Source organism: Phlebotomus papatasi, chromosome 3, assembly GCF_024763615.1.
Source record: "Phlebotomus papatasi isolate M1 chromosome 3, Ppap_2.1, whole genome shotgun sequence".
NCBI classification, from domain to species: Eukaryota; Metazoa; Arthropoda; class Insecta; order Diptera; family Psychodidae; genus Phlebotomus; species Phlebotomus papatasi.
Window position 1 is genome coordinate 26851260 of NC_077224.1, and position 26675 is coordinate 26877934.

At 32.3% G+C, this 26675-nt stretch overlaps 2 protein-coding genes across 10 annotated transcripts in view; both read left to right on the forward strand.

The window, feature by feature from the left end:
- The window catches only part of LOC129807383 (neurobeachin), a 401071-nt gene extending 391811 nt beyond the window's left edge, over positions 1 to 9260 (forward strand). For all 8 annotated transcript variants that reach the window (XM_055856603.1, XM_055856604.1, XM_055856606.1 and 5 more), the window contains 5 exons: positions 1371 to 1705; positions 1928 to 2024; positions 2121 to 2317; positions 2443 to 2594; positions 8508 to 9260. In XM_055856603.1, coding sequence (XP_055712578.1) covers positions 1371 to 1705; positions 1928 to 2024; positions 2121 to 2317; positions 2443 to 2594; positions 8508 to 8598 — 872 coding nt within the window. In that variant the 3' untranslated portion in view covers positions 8599 to 9260. The remainder of the gene's footprint in view (positions 1 to 1370; positions 1706 to 1927; positions 2025 to 2120; positions 2318 to 2442; positions 2595 to 8507) is intronic.
- The window catches only part of LOC129807385 (annexin B11), a 372667-nt gene that overhangs the window by 231693 nt on the left and 114299 nt on the right, over positions 1 to 26675 (forward strand). The gene's annotated exons all lie outside the window — the stretch shown is intronic.

Here is a 26675-nt window from a genome sequence, read left to right on the forward strand (position 1 = left end):
TTGGTACTTAAATTGGCTTACATAAAATTGAATTTGTTTCCTCTTGGATGAACAGGGGTGCGTAAAAGCGTGATAAACTTATGAAAAACATTTGAGTAAGAAATGGACGTGAATTTAATTTTTATGAAATTTTCTGATCTAAAAGCTATACTATCTAAATCTAAAATGATAATAGAGAAAATAAATTACTCATTATTTTTCTTTTGCCCGAAAACACGTTATGATTCAATGCTGCGAAAGTTTTAAATTGACCGTTGATCAAATTTAATTTTCAATTGACCAAATTTGATTTTTTTACTAGTCAAAATTAGTTTTGGCAGATAGAATTTCCATTGCTCATTGTCAATCAACAACATCATTTGACTAATTATTTTACTCCGAGTTAACTGTATCTTACTGACAAAAACTGTTTTTATTAACCAAAATTGATTTTTTTTACTTAACAAAATTTATTTGCTAAATTAAATTTCAACGATTAATTTACAATTAATACATTAATGTTTTCCAAATATATTTTATTTTAGTTTGAAAGAGTAACCGTGCTATCACACTAGGATTTTTTCAATTTGTAAATTCAATTTAATTTTCAGATGAATTGTTTCTATCCGTTATTTTGTATTAGGAATCATTTGAATTAATAGATTTTCGCCTATTTATTGATATAAACTAATACTTGACCCACCAAAACATGTTTAAATTTGCTAATATAGCATAAATGGGGTTGCTCAAATTAATTTCAACTCAGGAAAATTTCTTCCTCATCACTGGACTCACTCATTTTATTTTTCTAATAATGTAACAAAATCACAAATGACAAAATAAAACAACTGGCAATCAACGCGGCTTTTTTTTAATTTAGCAAATTTCTCGCAAAATGTGTCTTGGCTATGAAAAATTTCAAGTGGTCTTCGCAATTTGCTGAGTTCAATTTAAAATTAAATTGTGAAAAATCCTAGTGTGATAGCACCCGTAAGAAGTAAAATTTCAATCGATTGAATTTCACTCAATTGAAAAGGTGTGCTAGCGTCATAATATTCTATCTTCGACTGAAAAATTCGCAATTTTACTGACCAAATGTCTTTTTTTTACTGATACGATCATATTTAATTATTTTATCGGTTTTATCGGTAATTTTTATTAAAATAAAAATTTTAGAATTTGAAATTTGTCATCAAGTTAGAGTAAATTCCTAAATAGACTCAAGCAGATCTCTCATGAAAATACTTAGTCTTTTTAAAAATATTTATTGGGAGGGTCGGTGAAAATTCATACTTGATATCTCCAACAGTTTGAACTCTAAGTCCACTTTAAGAATGTGTAAAAATTGTAAATTGAGGATTAAATTTTACCCATTAATATGCAATTTCCAGCGCAAACAAATGGGCACAACAATCCAATGATTCGACGTCATTTGGGCGATAATTTTAGTCAAAAACTGAAAATTCGTGCCAATTGCTTTGTGACAACGGTGGATAGTCGCTTCCTGATTGCCTGTGGCTTCTGGGATAATAGTTTTCGTGTATTTGCCACGGAAACGGCAAAAATTGTTCAAATAGTCTTTGGGCATTTTGGCGTTGTTACCTGTCTGTCGCGTTCAGAATGCAACATCACCTCAGATTGCTACATTGCTTCCGGATCGGCTGACTGCACGGTACTCCTCTGGCACTGGAATGCCAGAACACAGAGTATTGTGGGTGAGGGTGAGGTAAGTCAATAAAATCAATCAATGAATTTCATTTCCTCCCAAAAAAAATCTCGAAAGATAGAGCAGGAGTAGATTGTTTTGTAAGAGATATTGAGGTGAAAAGAAGTGTCTCTTTCGGAAATATAGTCGTCGAGATTGCAGACATTACAGCAGTTATCTTTAACCCATTTCTCTATATAAATTCCTCCGGAGGGAAAGCATTAATTCTGATGTCTTGTTCAGGTGCCAACACCAAGGGCTACACTTACTGGACACGAACAAGCTGTGACATCTGTTGTGATTAGTGCCGAATTGGGATTGGTTGTGTCCGGATCGATAAGTAATTACAAGCATGTGGCATTTCTCCTGAAATTGTGGTAATTAATCTCTGTGCGTTTTTTTTTTCTTGCTTTCCCTTTCTGGATGGTGAGAATAGATGGTCCTGTACTGGTGCACACGACATTCGGTGACTTGCTGAGGTCTCTGGAGGCACCCATTGAGTTCATTTCGCCGGAAAATATTGCAATGTCCCGCGAGGGATTTATCGTGGTGAACTACGACAAGGGAAATGTAGCAGCTTATACAATTAATGGGAAGAAATTGAGACATGAATCGCATAATGACAATCTTCAGGTAATTGGAAAGATGTCAAGTGGATTGATTGAGGGAGCATTTTGTGCCGGCCGGAGGTGGCAATTAAATAATGTCCTGACTTTTCTCACAATTTGTCTCTTCTGTCTCTCATTGTATTTTTGCAGTGTATGCTGCTGTCGAGAGATGGGGAGTACCTCATGACAGCTGGAGATCGTGGCATCGTGGAAGTTTGGCGGACATTTAATCTGGCACCTCTCTATGCCTTTCCCACGTGCAACAGTGGGATTCGATCATTGGCTCTTACGCATGATCAAAAGTAAGTCTTTTCAATTCCTTTTTTTCTCTAATCGCATTTTAATTTAAGATAACAAAGTACATTGAAAAAGAATCATTATTAAAAAAGAAAACTAAGAAAAAGAATTGACAGAGCATCTCAGCATTGCGGAATATTCGATCTTTTGACTTATATGGGCTTCAAACCTAATGCCCTAAACACACTTACGACTTAAGCCGAGAGACGGCTTAGTGAGAAACTGATGGAAGCCAACCAGTGCTACAGCCAATTGCTAGTCTTAATTAGTGATTCCAAAAAACTTGGTTTTTAGGATTGACGGTTAACCGGCTTTGGATGGCTCTGAAACCGGTTAACCGGTTTTAAACCGGTTTCAAATTTAGGATTAGATTATGGAATTTTGAGCAATTTTTCATAACTTGAACTTTGATGTAATATTTAAAACATAAATATATTCTTTTTCTCAGTTAGTTTTAGAATTTATTTATCTTAATGCTTTATTTTGTATTTAAAATAATTCAGAAAATTTCAGAGTACAGGAAAATTACTGGGAGTTTTTCCAATAATATTGTACCATGGAGAAGATAATGCAATGTAGATTTTCGTAAAAATAACTATTTTTCACACAATTAATTTTTCTTAAAATAAATTAATTATACACTGAGAAAAAAGAGGCTGCGATTAACTTTTTTTCGTCATAACTTTAACACTTTTTAGATGTAAAAATATATCAACATTTTTTAATGTTAATTTTACACCTTTTAAGTGTAAAATCAACATGAAAGAAGGGCAACTTTAACCCACAATATACCTAAAAAGGGTAATATTTACACCGTTTTCGGATCAATACTGCAGGGTAAAATTAACATTTCCAGAATGTTATTTTGACTTTTTCGGATTTCTCTCAGTGTACAAACGTTGTCATGTTTGATAACACTATGCAACACGGTTTTTGTCTCAGAGGTCTCACTCGGTACGTTTGATAGAGTTGAGTCTCCTGATTAAGAATATGGTTTTGGTTTTGCTCAATCACGTCACAATTTTTTTTATTAATACTTTTATATGTTTTCTGCTTTGCCTTACATTATCCGTTATATCTCAGGTTCTAGTGAACAGAATTTAAAAAGTGTGTTGTAGTCCTAAGTGGTTCCTATCGTCTGGTGTCAATGGATTTTTAATATTTTGTTTAGTTTATTTTATACAAATTTTTAAAACTTCATTTTAAGACCACTGTTTTGGTAATTTTTAGAGAAACTCTAATTTTACACCATGAAGGAGTGGTTTTACAAAGTTTTTTGTTATTAGCAAAGTTAAAGCACAACTAATGACCTTTCCAACGGACCTATATTTTTTAAGTTCCGTCCACCATAAAGTATAATGTAAGGCAAAGCAGAAAAAATATTAAACTATTAATTAAAAAAAAATTGTGACGTATAGGAGAAAAACCAAAACCATATTCTTGATAAGGGGACTCGACTCTATCAAACGTACCATGTGAGACCTCTGAGACAGAAAAAAGTTGTCAATTTGTTGCATAGTGTAATCTTTAATGAGGAAGTATTTAAAAATTTTATTCTTAGATCTTGAACATGAAAAAAATATAGAAAACTTTTTAACGAACAAACCGAAAGAGTTTTCCTATTTATTTTTAAAATCCTTTGACATAGTTTAAATCTTATTAAACTTAAGTTTAGAAAATTTGAATCGTGAAAGAAAAATAATATTCGCAAAAATATAAAAAAAGAATGTCGAAAGGATAGTATCAAGATTTATTGCTACCTTATATTCGCTTTTTTGTAATATCTTGTAAAAGTATTATCAAAACTATACTTTTTTACAAAAAAAAAATCCAGATTTTTCGATCGGGAATCGTTTCTAAAGGCAATTTTTTTTTATCATTCTCTACAGAAAACACACCAATGCATAATTTTTGGTATTATATTATCATGAGAATCATATTTATAATTTACACAAAATTCACAAAAAAAATTTCATAGACAAAATTCCATAGGAATTTTGAAAAAAAAACAAGAAATACTATAAAAAGGAAACCTTTGTTGTTTCTCACTCCATTGGTTGAGAAACCAATAAATACTAGATTTTGACAAAAATTATACAAGAATCTTGTGTAACAATCTTGGTGAATTTGGGTCTAATAAGATACGTAGTTAAATTAAAATGTAGCAAGATTCAATAAAAATCTCTATGAAGACAGGAAGTGGTAAACATATTGTTACTTTTCCACATAAAACAATATTTTACAAGATTGTACTAAGTCGTTTACAATTATTTTCTTAGTATACAATTGACTTTTAGTCTTCTGATATTTAATATGTTTTCAAGTGAAGAAATCTTGATGTAATTTCCAATAAATCTTTAAGCAAATAATTCTTTCAAGAGTGGAAGAAATGTACAGGAAACGCATTACTACTATCCTTCATATATTATTAACATACTTCCATACTACAGATTACACAGAATTATATTGCACTTCAGGTTCCCTTCTAAAGCCAAGGAAATATTTTGCAGGATTTTCAAGACAAAAAACCATTTAAGGGAAATTTTAAAATTTTTGGAAAGAGACGATTTTAAACCGGTTACACCTCTAAAAACCGGTTTAAAAACCATCTTCAAAATAGGACGGTTAACCGTTGTTGGAATCACTAGCTTTTAACCTGGCTTAGGACTCGTTTCCAGTCAAGCCTGTTACGCGCCACTGTTCTCCTAATTCCGCACGAAGGCTAGGTCGGCTTCGTTAGTTTAATCATTATATTGATTATTTAAACCGTCTCTTGGCTAAAGTCATAGGTCTGTCTATCACATAAAGTTCATTTTTGGCCTAACTTTTAAAATTTCAAAACTAGGCGACTTTTTTTTACTTTTCACTTAGGATGATTGAATAAAAGTGATTAAGTTTTTAGTCTGTTAAAATTCAATGTTTCTACTTGTTATTTAGAAATCAGGATCCCTTGTGAACGATATTAACTCATTCTTCTGCATTTTTTTTATTCTAAGTACTCAAGGAAAGACATATTTTTAATTTTTTCAAATGCTAAAAAACGGTTTTTGTGTATAATTGTAAAAGAGAAAGACATCCGAATCTCAGATAATTTTTGCAAGCTTTTAGCTAAACCTTACAATTACAATACTTACAACACGTTTTGAAAACGTTTCTTCCTAAGAAGCATTTTAGCTGAGATTCTTTACAATCTCAGCTTTTGTGGTCACAGGTGAAATGCGACCTCGTAAGATCGGGTCCAAATTTTAGATGTACACGTTTTGACACTCATAGATCACGAATATCATATGCTCCAAAAATCGATTTTCGTGGACGTCCCGTCCGTCCGTTCGTCCGTCCGTCCGTCCGTCCGTCCGTCCGTCCGTCCGACCGTCCGTTCGTCCGACCGTCCGTCCGTCCGTCGTATAACCACTTCTAAAGAGAGAACGGAAAGAGATATCGACAAGCGGTTTTCGGCAAAGGTTAAATATCGATAAGTGGCTAGAAGTTGATGATGTCAGACCCACCCCCCCACTCCCACTTCCGCAAATTTGGAATACCCCTAATTTTTGTTTTCTCAATAACTCAGCCCCTATGATATCGATCGGGCTCAAATTTTAGTATGTTATAGCTGGGCCTAAGAGCTTTCGATCGATACCAAATTTAAGGTCACCTGACTCTCCTGACCCGAGCTATGAGGGGTCAAAAATTGAATTTTTGAATGGTCATATCTCTGCTTCTAATTAAAGGATTTGGAAAAAAATAGTGTTTTAGAAAGCTCTCGTGGAGTACTACAACCATACTGACACCCCAATTTCATCCGATTTAATCGAAGGTCCGATTAATCGATCTCGAATATTTCTAAAACTAGACGATGCTTTTTCCAACGGTGGGTCGCACTACTCCCTCGATGTACCCTGACCCGAGCTATAACCAAAAGTGTCTTGACCGGACTGCATTTTCTGAGTTTATGATACGATTTCGATGAAATTTTAGCCTATATTGTATCTGAGAGCAAGATCTTTCTAATGATGGGTCCCATCCGTCTCTACCCCAACCCACTGTACCCCGACCCTTACTATACCCATATGGACCGGACTCTATCACTTATGTTTATTAACCGATTTCAATGAACTTTTTTTTCTTCTATTGGCTTTCCCTACTTAGACTATTTAAAATAGAAAATGACCAGTGATAAGCCCAGATAAGCTTATGGTAGCTGAGATTCTTTACAGGCAATCTCAAAATGCGTGCAACTCGGGGTGCTTGCAACTCGAAATGCGTGAAAATTCGATTGTGAGTTGAATTTTGGGGGTAAAGAATCGCGTCGAGTAAACTGTTTTTGTCAGTCGAAATGAATAAAATTGGCTCGACGCGATTCTTTACCCCTAAAGTTCAACTCAAAATTGAATTTTCACGTATTCCGAGTTGCAAGCACTTCGATAAGAGATGATTCAAAAACTGAATTGCTGTGAGAAATACTGTGTTTGATTTTATAATTTAATTGAAGTGGTACACATTGCTAGATGTACGTATCGAAGTACAATGTACAACACTTTGAGAATGCTTTCAAAAGAATCACACCCTGCATTAGCATTTCGGGTTTATCACACATCACAATGTTTTTGCACTTCCTTTATTCTGGAATATAGCCTCTCATATACTATTTCATGCAATCTATAATTAATTTTCCTAATTTATATGATAAAATTTCAACAAATCCAGCAGAGAAATAAAGATATTGTCAGAAGTGATATTTTGTTAAGTGTGGAAAATCTTGAGATCTTGGTTCTTAGCTAAGGCATTTTAAGTTCCGTAAATGTTTTGCGTCAGAATACGAAATCTTGATCTTGGATGTACAGTAAACTCTCTCTCAATTGGGCATTTGGGGCAAAATGTCATCCGGTCTATCGATAGATTTGGGCGTCAAAGCCTTTGTAAACTCCACAAAAAGCGCTCAATTATAAACAATGACGATAAAATTGGAAGAACTACAGCGAATTTGAGCGAATTAGCTTCATAATTAAACGTGAAAATTGTAAACAAAATTCATCGCCCGATTGAAAAAGAGCCGATTGAGCGAGAGTCTACTGTATTTGAGAGCTTGAAATTTGATCATTTGCCAAGATTCTTGGCATCATAATTGAGGATTTTGGGCGCAAGAGGTCTGTCTATTTTGACAGAAAATACTACTAAAAGTTAAGTTCTTTAATTTTAATTTATAAACTACCATTTATTTCATGTTTAAGTATTAAAAAAAAAAAAACAAAATTTTAATATAATAATATAATATCAATCCCAAATCTCAAACTCCCATTTAATAATTATCTCGCACCGCTTGGTCTCTAATTCCTACGATAATACGGTTGAAGATTATTTTTTAGCTTCAAATTAACAAAATTAAGACAAACTTTGTCTTTTTGATATTGACACCTTTTGAGTGTTAAAGTGTAATAGGTTTTCAATTTGCGTCAGAAATGTAAATATGATGTCTCTTAAAATTGTTAATGACAAATAAATTACTCAACCTGGAGGATAGACACGTTAATTTACTAATTAAAAATTATTTCCGTTTTATTGCAAAATACTCATTATTCAGTATAACGGTCCCTTTAAATTTTATTCAACAGAGAGTAATCAACTTTCAGCAAATCAATTTAGTTTTAAGTACCCATTGAGTTAATTGAAGTGGTATAGAGCTTATATGACTTTTTCATTAAAATTTGTTGCTTTCATTCCAAAATCCGAATGGATCCTTTTTACGATGTGATGTTCTGATTTTATATCTTTTAATTTGTGACTCTCAAGATGAGCAAAATGTCATAAAAAAAGAAAGTCCTTATAAGCGCTGTGCATTTTGAATAATTGTAATGAAATTGTTGTAAATAATTTTAAGTGAAATTTTATCATGTGGTTCTATTTTTATTTTTTTTTATTAGATACTTGCTAGCTGGTTTAGCAACAGGCTCCATCATTGTCTTTCATATTGATTTCAATCGATGGCATCATGAATATCAGCAGCGTTACTGATAAAATACATCCAATTGGAGGATGGTGCATCATCAGAATATTGTCTGCAGATATATGAGAAAGTGACAAGTGAATTTCTTACCTCGAACGTTGACACAAGGACGAAGAGAAACAAAGGGAAGATAATTATGAAACATGATACTATAACAATGCGGCCAAAATAAGGTAAGATAGAAAATATTTTTAATTACGCTCTTAAAAGGTTGGAAAATGGTATTTTGAAAACAAAGCCACACACACACACTTAAATAAAATTTTAGATATTAAAAAAAAATGATGAAACTAATAGAAAAATGGCAAATTTTTGAAAAATGGAAAATGTCAGTTTTACGGAGTAATTATTATAAATATTGCATACTTAAAAACAGTGAAAAAATAAAAAGAAGAATGATAAGAAGAGTGCAATGGAGTTAAGAATATTGGATAGAATTAAAAAAAAAAAACAGAAAATAAAAATCACAATAATCGTCGCGCCATCGTTAAAATTTCGAATTTTTTACATATTGATTCATCCCTTGTTTATATTCTTGACTTTTTTTTGGCTCCTCTTATTGGAGTTTCCCATTAAAGACAAAAGAAATGAGTATTAGTAGAAGAAATTAAATAAAATAAATTTAAATAAAAAAAAATGCATGAAAAAACATGATTTAAAAAAAAACAAAGTGAATAAAAACATGAGAAAGTTGTAGTATTTCGCAATCAAAATATTATTAAATAATTGTAAGAATAATATGGTTTTAGTGAGACAGAGGTAAATGGAGCGAAAAGAAAAAAAAATAATGAGCAAAGTTATTATAGGAGTTCTCTTTTGTTTTTAGATGAGATAGAATGAAGGAAAAAAAATACGCTGAGTAAATGCGACCGTGTAGAAAAATATTGTTATGTTTCATAGTGTACAAGAATTAATGAATTCTAGTCCTCTTTTACTTAATATCATTCCCACTTATTTACACTTGAATTTTTTTTTTTTATTCTTCTCGCAATTTTTTTTGCAATTAAAATATTTGCGTAATTTGCAAGACTTCTGAAGAACTTTTGTTAGAAGGAAAAAGAGAAAAAAACACCCAAGTAATTATGGCAGCAATTTAAATAATTTGCAAAAAAAAACATTTGTATTATCACACTTTAGCGTTACCTAAAAAAAATGAATTTATATTTTGCAAAAGAGCTGTATTGGATCGCAAGGTAAGCTCCGCCCATAAATAATTTTAAATCACGCCTCCATTAGGCTATAACTATTTTTGCTTACTAAATTGTCACATTTATAAATACACTGAGAAAAAAAACGGGGGTGCGATTAACTTTTCTACCTCATAACTTTAACACGTTTTAGGTGTAAAAATATATCAACATTTTTTAATGTTAATTTTACACTTTTTAAGGGTAAAATCAACATGAAAAAAGGGTAACTTTAACCCCTAATACACCTAAAAAGCATAATATTTACACTGATTTCGGATCAATACTGCAGGGTAAAATAAACATTTCCGGAATGTTATTTTAGATTTTGGATTTCTCTCAGTGTACCTACACTGAGGGAAATTCGAAAAAGTTAAAATAACATTCCGGAAATGTTTATTTTACCCTGCAGTATAAATCCGAAAACGGTGTAAATATTACCCCTTTTAGGTGTATTATGGGTTAAAGTTACCTGTCTTTCATGTTGATTTTACCTTTAAAAGGTGTAAAATTAACATTAAAAAATGTTGATATATTTTTACACCCAAAAAATGGAACTATTCGTTAATTGTTAAACTGAAAGCAATTTTCGGAAAATTTCTGGTTCATAACCTAATTAACCGATTTTTAAGCTGATTCATAGACTACTTCAAAAATTGACAAGTGTAAACGAATTTCGAATAAAAATTGAGCATCTGTTCTTAACCGGTTCATTACAGATTGAAATCGATTAAGACTTGTCCGAAATTCCAAGACCTTTCCATTGAATACAGACTTGCCCCAATCGGTTTAGAATTATGCACAGTTGAATTCTTTTAACCTCTTTGTTTAGAAAACACGCTATTATTCTCCTAGCACACATTTTAGATCAGGAAAATTTCACGAAATCAAAATTCACATCCCTTTCTTTCTCAAATGTTTTCCTCATGACTATCGTACTCTATCACATCCAAATTGATTTGAACTAAATTGAATTTATTTTGGAGTTTATAAGAAGAAGAAGAAGAGTACGAAAAAACGGGATTGACATGTGCAAGACGTTTGAGAAAAAAAAGGATGTGAATTTTGATTTCATGAGATTAGCCTGTGAATGATGTAACGAGGTATGGTAAAACATTCCAACTTTGTCGAATATTGGTACTCGTAACTGCGATTCGATGTCCTAAAAATCAGTCACTCGTTTGTGCACTGAGAAAAAAAGAGGGTGCGATTAACTTTTTATTCCTCATAACTTTAACACTTTTTAGGTGTAAAAATATATCAACATTTTTTAACGTTAATTTTACACCTTTTTAACTGTAAAATTAACATAAAAAAGGGTAACTTTAATCCCCAATACACCTAAAAAGGGTAATATTAGCACCGATTTTGGATCAATACTGCAGGGCAAAATAAACATTTCCGGAATGTTATTTTAACTTTTTCGGATTTCTCTCAGTGTGTGTTTAAATTTTCTATTTCAATTTATTCAAAAAAAAAAGGAAAAACACAGTGTGATCCATATGACCCGTACGACCCTCTTACAAATCCGTGGAAAGTAAAATGTGTTAAATAATAAAAAAAAATTGTGACGCATTTGCCTCAGAAATGGCAAGGGGTAGGGAAAAGTGCTTTCCCATCGAACGTTCATGCCTTCGAATCATGTGAATCTCTCTTGTTTTTCGTAAGAGATTTAGGGCAGAATCACATTGACAGTCAAATGCTTACCGTATTTCGTTAATTTACACATTTTCATTGCAATTCTTACGCAAATTCTCAATTACCGTATTACCTTATCTCATACTCGGTGGCACTAGGTGAAAATAGTATAAGAAAATTGAAGAAATAAAACGAAAATGCGATAAACGGTGAACAAAAAAAAACTGTAAGAGAAATTAATCGTACAGTTTTTTTTTACTCACCGTTTATCGCATTTTCATTTTATTTCTTCAATTTTCCTATATTATTTTCACCTAGTGCCACCGAGTATGAAATAAGGTAATATGGTAATTGAGAATTCGCGTAAGAATTGCAATGAAAATGGGTAAATTTATCATAGAGAAGCAAATTCGTAAGGAAGCTCAACACTAGAAGCAATGGATAGTGTATAGGAAATGCTATAAAAATCATAGGAAAGCCAAAATACTTTGAATTTTAATTGCAAATGGTTAAATGGGAGCTGCGTTGTGGGATATTCGCTCTCACAAGAAAGTTAATATATGGAGCGGCTACCCGTATTGAATCAATTAATATAGAGTAGACGAGTGCAGAAGCGTAATAGGCCCTATTCTTACCATTCACAAGCAGATACACTCAGTCCCGGCATTATGCACTTCGGGATTATGCACCTGACGAGATTATGCACATACAATTATGCAAATCTGCCTACCTTTGGGCGTCAATTTATGAAATCATTTCTTAAATACGCCTGAATGTATGCTGTTTTGTGACGCGGGAAATTCGAAGATACTATGCTTATTTTTCAGTATAAAACTTAAATTTCTTTTATTAAGGTAAAAATTTTAAATATTCTAACAATTTATTGAAGAACTCTGGCCAAAGAGTACTGTTTGTTGATGAATTTCTTTTAAACAGTTGAATCTTTTTGTTTTAAATTTTTACTCCGCGCGAAATTCGTTCTACGGTTGATTTATTCAAAAGAAATCGCCTGCGGGTATGCAAATTTTCTCGATACATAAAGCCATTTCGCGCGTGTTTTGCGGTCCCGAAAATGTGCATAATCCCGGGACAGAGTGTATTGAGTAAGTCGAAGTTCCATTTGAAAATTCAAAAAATAGACGTTCTTACTTCTTGATAATTTCGCGAGGTGGCTGAAGTACTTCCCGTTCGAATGTCGAAGTACTTGAGTGTCACAATATCTTAGTCTTCACTTTGTTGTGTGGAAAATAGCAAAGTAACGATACTTATACTATTAAATTCCTCCATAGACACTAAGTAACTATTTTCTCAGATTTCAGTGGATTATTTCGTAAATTTCCCCTCCTTGTGCGATAATTTTAATTTGAAAATTTGAAATTGAGTTTGAATTTTCTAACATCAACGACTTTTTGTTAAAAAAAGAGTTCTATTTCCTTTTGGTTGGAGTATGAAGCTATGTGTACACCAATTCCTTTCGTTCAGTAATATCTTTCCCGATTTGAGAGGTCTCTCCGGTTTAGGTTTTTCCTGTGCCGATTCGAAGGTATATTAGAGAGAAATTACCTAAACAAAAAAAAAACCGTTGTAAGTTCGAAAATTTAAACCGACGGGTTACACAAAATTGAGCAAGTTCATGAATAATAATAAAATTGATAAATAAAATTGATAAAAGATAAATAATAAAATTGCAATTCAAACGTTCTGCCATCCTGAAATTCCACAAAACTACACAAAAATTCACTTTTAGCAGCAAACGTTTGCCCACTGTTGTTGACATTGTTGACGATTGAAGTGTCAAGAATACCGAAATTCGAAATATCAGAACAATCAGCGTTAATGCGGTGAGTACGTGAACTTGCACTTTAGGCTTCCGATTTTCGAATTGGTCAGGCTTGGCTTTGGAGTGGCCTTGTCTCTTCGAAAGGTTATTACTGAATGGAACCATTGTGGTCTGGATGCATCGGTCATCCGAAATGGGAAATTTACCTCTGTGCGAAACTTTACTCTCTTGAGAAGGCTGATCCCCTTACGAAGTATCACGATGGCGTGATTAAAAATCGGTTCTGGGTGGATTTTACTAAAAGTGTCCAACACTTATTCTTTTGCAAAATGTAAAATATCAAAATTGTAACGCTAAAGTAAAGTCCTTGAACATTTAAATAAAAAAAAACACGCTCCCCATAAAAGTATTTAAAGAGACTAAATCGAGCTATTAGTGAAATAAAAAAAAAGCTTCACCAACATTTTTGTCAATTTAAAAGCAAAAAATAAATAAATTACAAATGGGAAATAGAGTAATATTGTTGCAAAAGAAAAGATTAATAAAAAAAAACTGTAATTAAAATGAATCTAAATAGGATATTTTTTATTTGAACCCATACATGAAACTAAAACGAATAAAATAAAATAAAATAAATATTAGGATTAGAAGAATTTGAAAAGGAGAAATGGTGAGCTTTTTATCTGAAGTCCGGACTGAAAACTTCCTTTGTGATTGAAATGTTTGTTTTTTTTTTCTTAGTTCGATAAAAAAATACTGCTCAAGATTGATTGATGTACTTAAAAATATTTTGCAATCCTTCGCGAATTTTTTGTCTTTTCTGATTTTCTTTTTAACTGTGAGAAAATAAAACATATATAATATTATTTTTGTTTTAGTATATATTAACTTCATCCAAATGTGAATATCGTTAACATTCCGCCATCCAATTAATGAATTTTTAAAGAAGAATAAATAAATAAAGATAAATATATACAATTATGATGAAGAAGAAAAAGGATAATAAATGATAAATAAAAAAACGATAGAAATTGAAATAAAAATAAATTGTATTTTAAAAATACAAGTGAAAAAAAATGAAAAAAATATAAAAAATATGTACTAACACATAAAAAAATATTTGCATTCTGTCCAAAAAGAAAGAAATAAAAAAAAAATATGAAAGAATAACTTAAAAAGATACTTAAATAAAATTTATAACAAAAGAAAAACTGAGATAGATGAGAAAAAAATTAAACTATTAAATTGTAAATATTACCAAATAATATAGCTCTTTGTATTATTAATTTTAACTTTTTTTTTCTTTTTTGTGTGATGGTAAATACTAAAAGTACGAAGAAAAAATTTAAAGCAAATACGTCAGAAGTAAATTTTCAATTGCTGTATAAATAAATAATATTTGGATGAAATTTGCGAAAAAGATGATAAATTTTAATTAAATCTGTAAAGTGAGTGAATGACTATCACTGACATTGTATTTGTAAGTGTTTGGTGTTGGTATTAACAAAAAAATGAAACTGGTAAAATATTATTAAAAGAAAAACGATTTATTGCACCATTGAGAGCAAAAAAAACTAATATTTAATTGCCAAGGTGGGTCACTTAATAAGAAAAAAATAAAAACGAATTAGATGAAAAAAAACACGTGAAAAATGGTTTCCACCCCTTGCGTATTACTTTGATGAGTATTTTTTTTTTTGAGAAAATAAGCAAAAGAAAAGATATAAATATTATTTTAGTCGATTGCAAAAATCATTCCATTTTATATTAATTTTAAATCCTTTTGAAATAAAAATAAAAATAAAATTGCACTGTGCAACGCTGCTTGAACTTCAAAGAGAATAAATGAAAGAAAAAAAAAAGAAAGGAGAATTGATGAGTGAATGCAAATAATATAGAAAAGCTAGAAGAAAAGAGACTAATCACATTTTTAAAAAATATTATCCTTCCGATAATACGATTATCTGCAGAAAATACCATTCAAAGGAAAATGAAGCAAATTGAACATCTCTTGATTTCAGTCAAATCAGAAGGAAATAATTGAATAAATAGATGAAAGGTTGAAACAAAGAAAAAGAGAATTAAATTATCCGAAAGAGAGTTAAAAACAAAAAAAAAATAAGAAAAGAAATGGAAGGAAAATATGAAAAGATAAAATGGAAATGCCAAGATGCGAATGAAGGCAAATGAGAGATAGAAAGTATCTTAATAGAATATTGCACAGCTATGATCCTGATTATATTTTGTCAATATAATGTTTAAAAAAAAAAGAAGAAATTGAGAAAGATGACGATGAAGAGTAATATGTTTAATAAAAATAAATTTATCTAATAACATATTTCAGTTTTACCTTTTCCATCGGTTATTGACGTCTCCTCGAACTAAATGGAAGATTTTAGGGAAAAGCGCGTCACCTTCGGAAGACTTAAGCTTCGGACAATTTAATTTATTTTCGATGGGACTAATGGATTTGAAGCATGGCTCTTTTCAGGAAATTTAAGGCATCGGACTAGCTATAAAAATATAATATTAGAATTGGTCAAATTAATAAAAAAAAAACATGTTAAAATATGACTTGTTCGAAGCTTAAGTCGTCCGAAGTCCGAAGTTAGCGTACTTTCCCCAAATTGGATACTTTGAATTACTATTTTATTTGTGTTGCAATAAAACTTTTCTCATGCTTGCAGAATTTTCAGGCTTTGACTGTGTTGCGTTCTTCTCACATAAATGTGTGATTAAAATAGGCTAAAACATTTTTAGTAAATATTTTGGTAAAAACGGTAAGTAAAAAATCAGGTTTGGTAAGTAAAAGGGACAGATAATCCTAACCGGCTTATGTAGGTGAGATTCTTAATGTGAGCCAACTCGGAATGCATGCAAATTCGATTTAGAGCTGAAGTTGGGGGACGTCATTGAGTTATCTTGAATCAAATTCGTGAAATTATACAAATTTTGTATTTAAATCAAAATATCAAGGATTTGGATAGAGTGACAGAAAAGTGATATATGGGTGAACTGTAGACCAGAATGTACTCTATAATTTTCCTATAGAACATGATCTCATCGATCAATCAGAAGCCGAGATAATCGAGGTTATTTGTTTCTGAACTAGTTTTTTCGCCTAGAGCGCCCCAAGTGTTCATTTGTTGAACTTCAACTATATGAAAGAATTGTTGTATTTTGTGAGCCTTTCCATTTAAAACCCTATCTTAAGTGTCTTGGTCGAGTAGAAGCAGTCAAATTGGCATCAAAGTGGTTTCAAAGCCTTATTATGGAAAAGGTAAATTTTTTCACACTTAAACGGTAAAATCGGAAAGATCGCATTATCAGATCGAAAAATGATGTATGGACGAAATATAGAGACAAATTTACTCTACAATTATGTCGAAATAATCATCAAAATCGGCTCAGCGACAGTCGAGATAATTGAGGTTATATGATATTGAAATTGGTTTTTCGACTGTGGCGCCCCCGGTGTTGGTCTCACGAAGTTCAAATGTTCTAGAAAGTTGTAGAATTTGGTGAGATCTATCGTTTGAGCCCACACCCATCAAAATCGGTCACATAGAACCGGAGATATGATTTTTTGAATTTCCTGAACTTTGACCCCTCATATCTCCGGTTCTATTATACACTGAGAGAAATCCGAAAATGTTAAAATAACATTCCGGAAATGTTAATTTTACCCTGTAGTATTGATCCGAAATCGATGTAAATATTACCATTTTTAGGTGTATTGGGGGTTAAAGTCACCCTTTTTCATGTGAATTTTACCCTCAAAAGGTGCAAAATTAACATTAAAAAATGTTGATATATTTTTACACCTAAAAAGTGTTAAAGTTATGAGGAAAAAAAGTTAATCGCACCCTCTTTTTTTCTCAGTCCTGGACTGGAATATAATACTCTAAAATTTGATGGACTTGCACAGTGCCGTTTTTTTAGAAAAATTAGTTTGAATTTTGATGAATTTTGAAGCTATCGCAGCGCCACCTGTGGTGACTTTTTGAACTTCCATCTGAAAGTGCTCATCGAGACGAAACCAAAAACCAAAAATTTAGCTCAAAATGTTAATTAGAACCGGAGATAGAGGCCGGTCAATTTTCGAACTTTGACCCCCTATAGCTCGGGTCAGGGATGATGAATCGACTTAGGTATTATTTTGTTTGATAGGTATAATCAGCGGCTGCAACATACTAAAATTTCAGCCCGATGCACAATGGAACTTTTGAGTTATTTAACTTATTAGAAAATTGAAAAATTTTCTTTTTAAAAATAGAGCCCCTAGCGGTGGTTTTATGAACTTGCGATGTTAGAAGGGGAAATGGCATTTTGCGAGAGCTTTCTAAAACGCCCTCACTTTTTAAATTCTGACAATTAGAACCGGAGTTATAGCCATTTTCAGAAAAAAATTGGACCCTTATAGGGTTATAGCTCAGATCGCGAGGGTCGGGGCTCGGGGGGGGGGGTTAAGTTTGGTATCGATCGAAAGCTCTAAGGCCCAGCTATAATATACTAAAATTTGAGCCCGATCGATGCCATAGGGGCGGAGCTATGAAGAAAACAAAAAAAGAAGGTCTCAAAATGGCGGAAGGAGGGGTGGGGGGTCAATGCACCAAGTTGCAATTTTCACCCGATATATAATCTTTGTTATATATCGGATTGTTATATAGCGGTTGTTTTATGAGCTTGCGATGTTAGAACCCAAGTTCATAAAGATCCAAAAGTGTAGGCTTTATTGAGATCTTTTTATTAAGTATTCAATGAAATTGCTTAATAAGTTTCATTCCTGGTAAAACTTGGACCGTATTTGAAAATTCTCCTTTACGTTTCTTGACTTCTAAAGAAGGACATTGACCTCAATTTCAGGAACTCAGAATGTTCTTAAACAGTTTATATCACCTTTATCGAAAAAAAAACTCACAAAAAACTTGAGTAACATGAATTTATCTTCTATTGCAAGGGGTCTGTAACTATTAACTCTAAAGCACAATAATTATAGACACGATAAGTTATTAAAGGGATAGATTCTTACCATTCACATGTAGATCTTGAAAAATTCGAAATTCTATTTGAAGATCCAAAAAAAGGACTTTCTTACTTCTTAATACTTTCGCAAGGTAGCGAAAGTTACATTCTGTTCGAATTTCGAAGTGCTCAAGTGTCAAAATGTGACGGTCTTCACATTGTTGTGAGGAAAAAAAACAGAACAACGACGTTTACTGTTCTTCTCCCAGTATTTAATCACTGAGTAACTTTTGCACAGTTTTTAGTGTGATATTTGATAAATTTTCTCCACCTTGTTCGAAAATTTAGTATGAAAATTCGAAATTGAATTTGAATTCTTCCAACTTCAACGAATTTTTGTGCAAATAGAGTTCCATTTACCTTTTATCCAAGACACTATTGGAGAATCAAAATCTACTTCTGTTTAGGCTCATTAGGGACTCACTGATGAATGTCTCGTCAGTTTATAAACGGTTTTTTTTTAACTTGAATAAAAAAGATCTCTGTATGATACTGGACCGTTATGTAGGGGAAAGTTCCCATGCTTCTTACGATCCCAAGTATTTTAGTAATGATAAATTTTTCCTATGATTCTCAATTACTTTCACAATAAATTAATTCTCCATGGAAAACATGGGCTGCTGTTTCAATTGTACGCATGATACCGTTTCTCAAGGTTCGTAGTGAGTCAAAAACGAGTTGAAATGCACATGGCAATTGGTTGAGATCAGTGGCACAGACAATCAGAGCCAGTGGCCCCATAGCTCAGTTTGGTAAAGCATTCGCGTAGATAGCGAAAGGTCTTCAGTTTAAGCCTGGGAAGAGGCAGGAATTTTTTCCTGTCTCTATTTGGCTTAAATTTGTGGGTTGGGAATTACTTGTTCTGATTGGCGCTCTCTGTGCACAAACATAAAATTTCTTACACTGAGAAAAAAAGAGGCTACGATTAACTTGTTTTCGTCTTAACTTTAACATTTTTCGGGTGTAAAAATATATCAACATTTTTTAATGTTAATTTTACACCTTTTGAGGGTAAAATCAACATGAAAAAGGGTAACTTTAACCCATAATACATTTAAAAAGGGTAATAATTACACCGTTTTCGGATCAATACTGCAGGGTAAAATTGACATTTCCGGAATGTTATTTTAACTTTTTTTGAATTTCTCTCAATGTAGGATTACGTACCAAGTGACCAGAAGTCTGTTCAATCACTTTTTTAAATAAATGTGGCTCATCGCATAGATATTTTAAAAGCTATGGGAAAGCGCTCAGTTTTAAAGTATATTGCGGAGTCACAATTATTGAGAAACGTAGGAAAAAATCAGTTATTATGAAGCTTGGGATCGTTCGAAGTATGGGCACTTTTCCCTATCATTTCAAACACTAGTCTTTCTAATTGAAGAAAAGAAATACAGAACATAAATTTAGAGTTAGTGATGTGCCTCTTTATCCTCGATAAGTATAAGAAATAAGTACACACAAGTTTAGTTTGAAAGTCATGGATTCTCAAAGTAATATCCCCTGTTGGGAAACCCATATAAGGAGGAGAATGCGGTGGTTCCTTTTGTGTGACTGAAAATGATGTTCTGTGTGAGGAAGTGAGTGTCTCTCTGTAAGTTTTTCACCCAAAAGTATTCCAAAGTGAAAGAGTACGAGCGGTGTCTAAGTAGGACAAAATTAATTTCCTTTGCAAATTCACGTCTCTCTGAAACTTTCAATCCCAATTATACTCTGCATTACTTGGGGAATTGTCCTGAAAATTTCAAAACTTGGCTGGGTAGTGAGGCAGGATGGGTGTGCCATCCTGCCGGGATTTTGTGGATGCGAAAGAGAAAATGTGTGGATGAAAATGATGTGTGTATATGTGTTATCAACAGAATAGAAATATGCGATGCGAGAAGGGAAGCTGTGACATGGAGAAATTTGCTTGTTGACAAACTCATTAGAGTCAATTTAAATTCACAAAATTTGCACTCTATAATTGAAAAGAGCTCGTCCACGACTCTCCCTGCAAACAGATATTTTCCCACCCAGAAATGCCACTGGAGAATTGACGAAAATAAGCAAACAGAGAGGGTGGATTTGCAGAGAAAGTATCACACGGTGGATTTCTTAAGAAGCTCCCAACGAAGGGTAAATCACATACTAATGGTGTCTGATTTGGATGTCGTTTCTCATCTGTTCTCTCGCACTAGCTTTCCCTTTTTGGATGGAGAACACGAAACATTGGGAGAGTGTGTGACAATCTGTCAGGTGAGTATTATTTCATCCATCACCTGTCTCACATTTATTTATAATGCATAAGACAGAAATTCCCAATCTCTATTTTGCACCAGAGTTGAGACAGGGTTAATAAGCTCTGAGCTATATTTTGGTTCTTCTTAATACTATTCAATATATATTCCTCGATATATAAAACCTATATATTCCTCGATAATCTTGTTCATAGGAGAAGTGTGCCAAATTTCGGCCAGCTTCTAATTTCGGCCACTTTGAGTGTAATTTCGGCTACGCAAATAAATTAACTAAAATTATGTATGTAATATTCGAATAGTCAATGAATTCATTTTGCTTTAAATATTTATTCGTTTTAGGATGTATTAACACAAAGACCGTTAAATTTTAGGTATAATTTGAATTTAAATTGCATTGTAAAAAAATTCAGTGTGGAAAGTCTTACAAAAAATGTGACAGATCGATTGTGTTTCTAGCAGTCTTACGATTTGTGGTGAAGTGCAGAAGGTTTTCCTTCGGTGTTTCATGAAAATTGATTAGTTTTCATTAAAGATTGGTTCTGTTTATGTTAATAGTGAATCAATCTTTAAATTTCGGGTGACATTTTCCAGCTGGATCCTGTATTTCGCGTAAAAACTAGATACTTTATGATCGTCTCTCCGGTGAGGTAGTGTTGCCTATTCCGGTAACATCTTTTGCTTTCCCAAGTTTTTTATTCATTTTGTGTTTTTTTTTCAATTTCTGATTTCTACAATGTCCAGAGAAAAAAAACCATCGCTTCTATGAAAAAGATGATGTGGAAAAGGCCTTGGAAGAGTTCAGGAAGGGCAAATTGCTACGGGAATATGCGCGTAAATTTGAGATGCTACTCTTCAGGTCTTCAGGATAAATTATACGGAAGATCTCAGGGCTTGTGGGTCACATAAACGTATTAAACTCAATATTAAACTCGTTCCGTTTGACGTTTTGAAATTTTCTATCCATTGCGTCACAAAAGGTGGTCAGAAAAAAGGTGGCCGAAATTTCACACAAAGTGGCCGGAATACTACCCAAAGCAATGTCCATATTATTATTAATTTTTCAATATTTTAGGAAGTGATTTAAAGAAAACAAAAATGAAAAACTAGTTTTCAAGGTTCCACACAACCGTCCCGAAAAGGAAGTAACAAAAAATATCAATATGAATTAAAAATATTACATTTCAAACTTAGGACTTCGGTGCTTATATGCAACTATGCCGAAATTTGGCACACTTACCCTACCTAATGGTGCTATTCCAATGAAAAATTAGCACTTTATTGTATTCAAATGCTTCTGCATTATCGACTTTTCTCTGTGTTGGTTCCTGTCTCGACAGTTTTCTCCAGTCTTCGTCGTGTTAGACCACCACCAAACAGTTGTGACAGGAACCAACATGAAGAAAAGTCGATAATGTAGAGACACTAGAGAACAATAAGTACCAAAAAAAAAACATGTTCATTTTTTGATCGAAAGCACCATAAATCTCTTGGCTGTTAAATTTTGAAATATTTTTACTGATCGAATCGGATCGAATTCAAAGTGATACCAGTTATAATCTGTTTTTTTGTAACTTGTTACCGGCTTGGAGCAAAATCGATAAGTAATATCCCCTTTCGGTCTTCGATGACCCCTCCATAACTCAATATTATCTAGGACAAACTTTATAGTGCTATTTCAGTGAAAAATGTACATGTTTTTTTTAGCCCTAAACTGTTCTGAAGTGCTTCTCAATCATCGACTTTTCTTTGTGTTGTTTCATATCATGTGTGGTGGTTTATATATACTGTGTTATATATATATATATATATATATATTTACATATACTGTGGTGGTTTAGAACACAGTAAGGACAGGTGAAAATAAGCCAGAGAGGAACCAATACAAAGAAAAGTCGATAATGCTGAAGAACTTGAGAACAGTTATGTACAGTAGAGTCTCCTAAATTCGAACGCTCGGGGGGTATTTTTGACATTTCTCACCTCCCAAATTCGAACGATTTTTTCAAAACTAACGAAATTTGTGTGAGATTAAATTGTACTTTGAATCAAATTCCCGTACTTTCACGCAAGTCTTAGTGGTAACATTCTTCATTTTCATTTTACACGACCATAATGTATGTAAACATTCAGGAAGTAGCACATAAATATGATTTTCATTCACCAAGAATACGAACTTTCTAACATAACCTCACAATTGACATTTTGAATCCAAACGTCGTTCGAATTTGAGAGATTCAGATTTGAGAGACTCTACTGTACTAAAAACTATGTTCAGGTGAAAAATGCTGAGGTTCGAAAACAGTTCCTAGATTTTTTTCTCATTTTCGAATATTTCGTTCATACACCTATAAGACCGGAAAACATTTCGAAATAGAATTTTCGAAGGTTAAAGTTTAACCACTTTGAAGGGCCTATTTCTCAATCGATTTGCTTAAATTTGGATTTGTTTTAAATGGTTTTGAACGGTTTTGAAATTAGCAACCTGGCAGCGTCAGTTTTAATTGGCGAAGTAACTCCTAAATAATTTACCCTTCTTATACATTATGAGAGAAATCCGAAAAAGTTAAAATAACATTCCGGAAATGTTAATTTTATTCTGCATTATTGATCCGAAATCGGTGTAAATATTATGCTTTCTAGGTGTATTATGGGTTAAAGTTACCCTTTTTCATGTTAATTTTACACTTAAAATGGTGTAAAATTAACAATAAAAAATGTTGATATATTTTTACACCTAAAAAGTGTTAAAGCTACGAAGAAAAAAAGTGAATCGCACCCTCTTTTTTTCTCAGTGTATATACTTTTTCGTCTGTATGCTTGTTACTCATGGCAAAACAATATTAATTTTTTTTAACTTTATGAATAAATTTAACCGGTATTTAAGCGGTATGCACCCGAAAATCATGCCAAAAGATAATTCACGGAGATCTCTTTCTCGTGATTTAGAGCACTTTGCACAGTTGGGACGCTTCTCTTCTATCTTTAATCACAAACATGCAACGTTGCTCTTTTATCTTCTCATTATTATAAAATCCAAAAGTTTTAAATATTATTTTGAGAGATATATAAATCAACTTAAACCAGTTTTGAATCACTCAACATAAAATAAAAGTTTTCAAAGTTCTGGAACTCCTAAGCACCATTATTTTCTCATTTATTTTAAACTTTACTAATATCCATTAATGTACAGTGCAATTGCTCAAAATCGATCGTTTGTGGGGTATAAAATGACATATTTATCAATTCCGAAATTCGAACGACATTTTCTATCAAATAAAGGAATTTATATTAGGTTAATTTGTACATAAAATAATAAAGTGTCCGTTCTTTCTCACATATCTCCGTGGTGACATAATTCCTTCCTAATTACTATGGTATATTCACGAAGCAGCAGAGAAATATGTAGCTCAATTATCCACAATCACAATACGAAATTTTTTACATAACCTTAATTTTGACATTTTGAATCTAACTGTCCATTATAGTTCGAATTTGAAAAAATTCAAATATGAAGAACTCTACTACTGTAATTAATACGAAGTGGCTTTTATCGTAGAATATTTAACCCTTTAAGGACGATTGGGTCACCAGTGACCCAAATATGAAATTTTTCCTACGGTCTTCTAAAACTACGTTTTCCACAAAAAAGTCAGAAAAAGTGATTTTTTCTGACCCCCGATTTTAAACCTTCTCGTCCTTAAAGGGTTAAAGTCATAAAGATTGAAGATTTTCAGGATTTATCACTTTAATTTCAATTTATTTTTGCATCCATAAAACATCTTAAAAAAAAACTACAAATAAAGTCAGAAATTGATAGTATATGTTTTTCGTATATTTTCTGAAGCTGCTCTTCGTACTCATAAAAATATGTGCTAGTGAATCATAAAAGTGCAATTCAATTCAATTCAATTTGAAATTGAATTGATTTGATATGAATCATAGTACATAAAATTCTCTAAAATTTAAACATAAAATCGAGATCGTTAAAATTTGTTTTGATTTTCAAAACATTTTTCCAGTTGAAAACCAAATATAAGCTCAAATAAACTTGTTTAACTGTGTTATCACACTTGCACATTAAAATTTTAATATGATTCACATTAATTGTCGCTGGTGAGAGTCCAAATGTGTAATTTGTGTGTTTGAATCATTTTTCAAAATTTGATCTATTTGTTGATAAAAAGGTAGACTTGGCCCGCAAGATTTGATATAAATTGATTTATAGCAATAATGCGAAAAATTAATGCGATTTTCTCTTTAATTTTTTAATGTGAAAAATATTTATGCTTTAGGTAAATTTAAACTTATTTTTGCAGGCCAAGTCCACTTCTTAATCAATAAATAGAAAAACCCCAAATATTAAGTGACTCAAAGACACAAATAACATATTTGGACGCTCACAAGCGACAATTAATGTGAATCACATTAAAATTTTAATGTGCAAGTGTGATAAAGCCGTAACGATATTAATTACCTCTCAAAATTCCACTCACAATTAAATTGCCATTCAATTCGAATTGTAAGCACTCTGAGGTAGTCTATAAATATTGTGAGCTTTTATAAGCCTATCTGGGCTCATTACTGGATCACGGTATCCTAAATAGTTTGAAAATGGGAGGGCAAACTCAAGCAAAAGTATTCACAAAAATTAAGTGTAGTAATAACCTTTCGAAGAGACAAAGTCACTCGAAAGCCAAGCCAAACCTATTCGAAAATCTACCGGAAGCCTGTTCATATGCCCGCAGCTCTAGCGCTGTGATTGTTCTGCCATTTCGAATTTCGGTATTCTTGATAACAATATCAACAGCAGTGTGTAAACGTTTGCTACAAAAGTGATTTTTTGTGTAATTTTTGGGAATATCAAGATGGCAGAACGTTTGATTTTTTTCTTTAAAAATCATACGTTTTTCAAATTTTCTTTTTTTATGAACTTGCTCAGTTTTATGCCTTTTATTTTTATGTAACTCGTCGGTTTAAAAGTCCGAACTTCCTACGGGGTTTTAGGTATGTTCTCCCTTATATACCTTTGAATCGATAAAGGAAAAATCTCAACCGGAGAGAGCTCTCAAATCGGGAAAGTTATTATTGAACGAGAGGAGTTCAGTGAATTTCATTATAGTCTTATAGTAAAGGTCAGGTACAGTGAGATGGAAAGGGAACGTTGTGATTCACAATTAGAAGGGTCTCGTTCTCAGATATATCCTACTAAAATTTCATCAAAATTAAATCTGTGGGTTTCGAGATATTCGACATTGAATTTTCGTAAATTGATTCGAATGTATCACCCCTAGCGGTGGTCGTATGAAGCAAAGATGTTGTAAAAAATCATAGAATTTAACTAAATATTTCGAAATCACAATCCAGGATTAAATTCTAACCATTAGAATCAGAGATATAGCCATTTTAAGATTGAGTTTTTGAACCTGGAGGAGGTCGAGATTTTTATTGATCGAAAGGTCTTAGATTAGGCCCAGATTTACTAAACATTAAATTTTTAAAGTATTATCCACATGACCAATAAATGTCGTAAAAGAGACGTTATTCAAAAAAAAAATTGTTGGGATTTCAAAATGACAAAAGAATGGAGGCTATGGATCAGACAAAACCATCTAATGTCGCCGATCCAATATTTAACCCATTTCTTATCATGGTATTATACATCATACGCAAATTGAGTGATTTTAGATGATTTATTCCTGAGAAAATTTTATCCGAATTACTGTCGGGAATGGATTTTTTAGTAACTTTAGTTCTTCATTTACTTGGGAAAAATAGTCCGACAGAGACGAAAATACATTTTGTTTATTGTTTTCTTGCTTCGCGGAAGGTCATGCAAAAATTTGTTCAAAATGGCGGACGGAAAATACGACATCCCGTCGGATTTGCTAAAGTATATGATTTTTCACGTTTACTAACATAATTATTTTTTTGAAATAATAACGTATAATAATAAGGTATTTTTAGACATATGCGAAAACGATAAAACTCTAAAATTTTCCAATAAGGGTAAGTGTATCAAATTTTGGCCAGCTTGCAATTTCGGCCACTTTTTTTTGTTCCTGAAATTTCCATGAATTTTCAGTTTTTGCATACTATAGCGATTATACAATGTAAAAAATCAAAAAAAAAATGTCGTTTCGATGAACGAGTTGAAGAACACTTTGGGAGTATTCTTTAAAAGCAAGGAACTATGGGAATGAAGTTGGTCGAAATAAGCC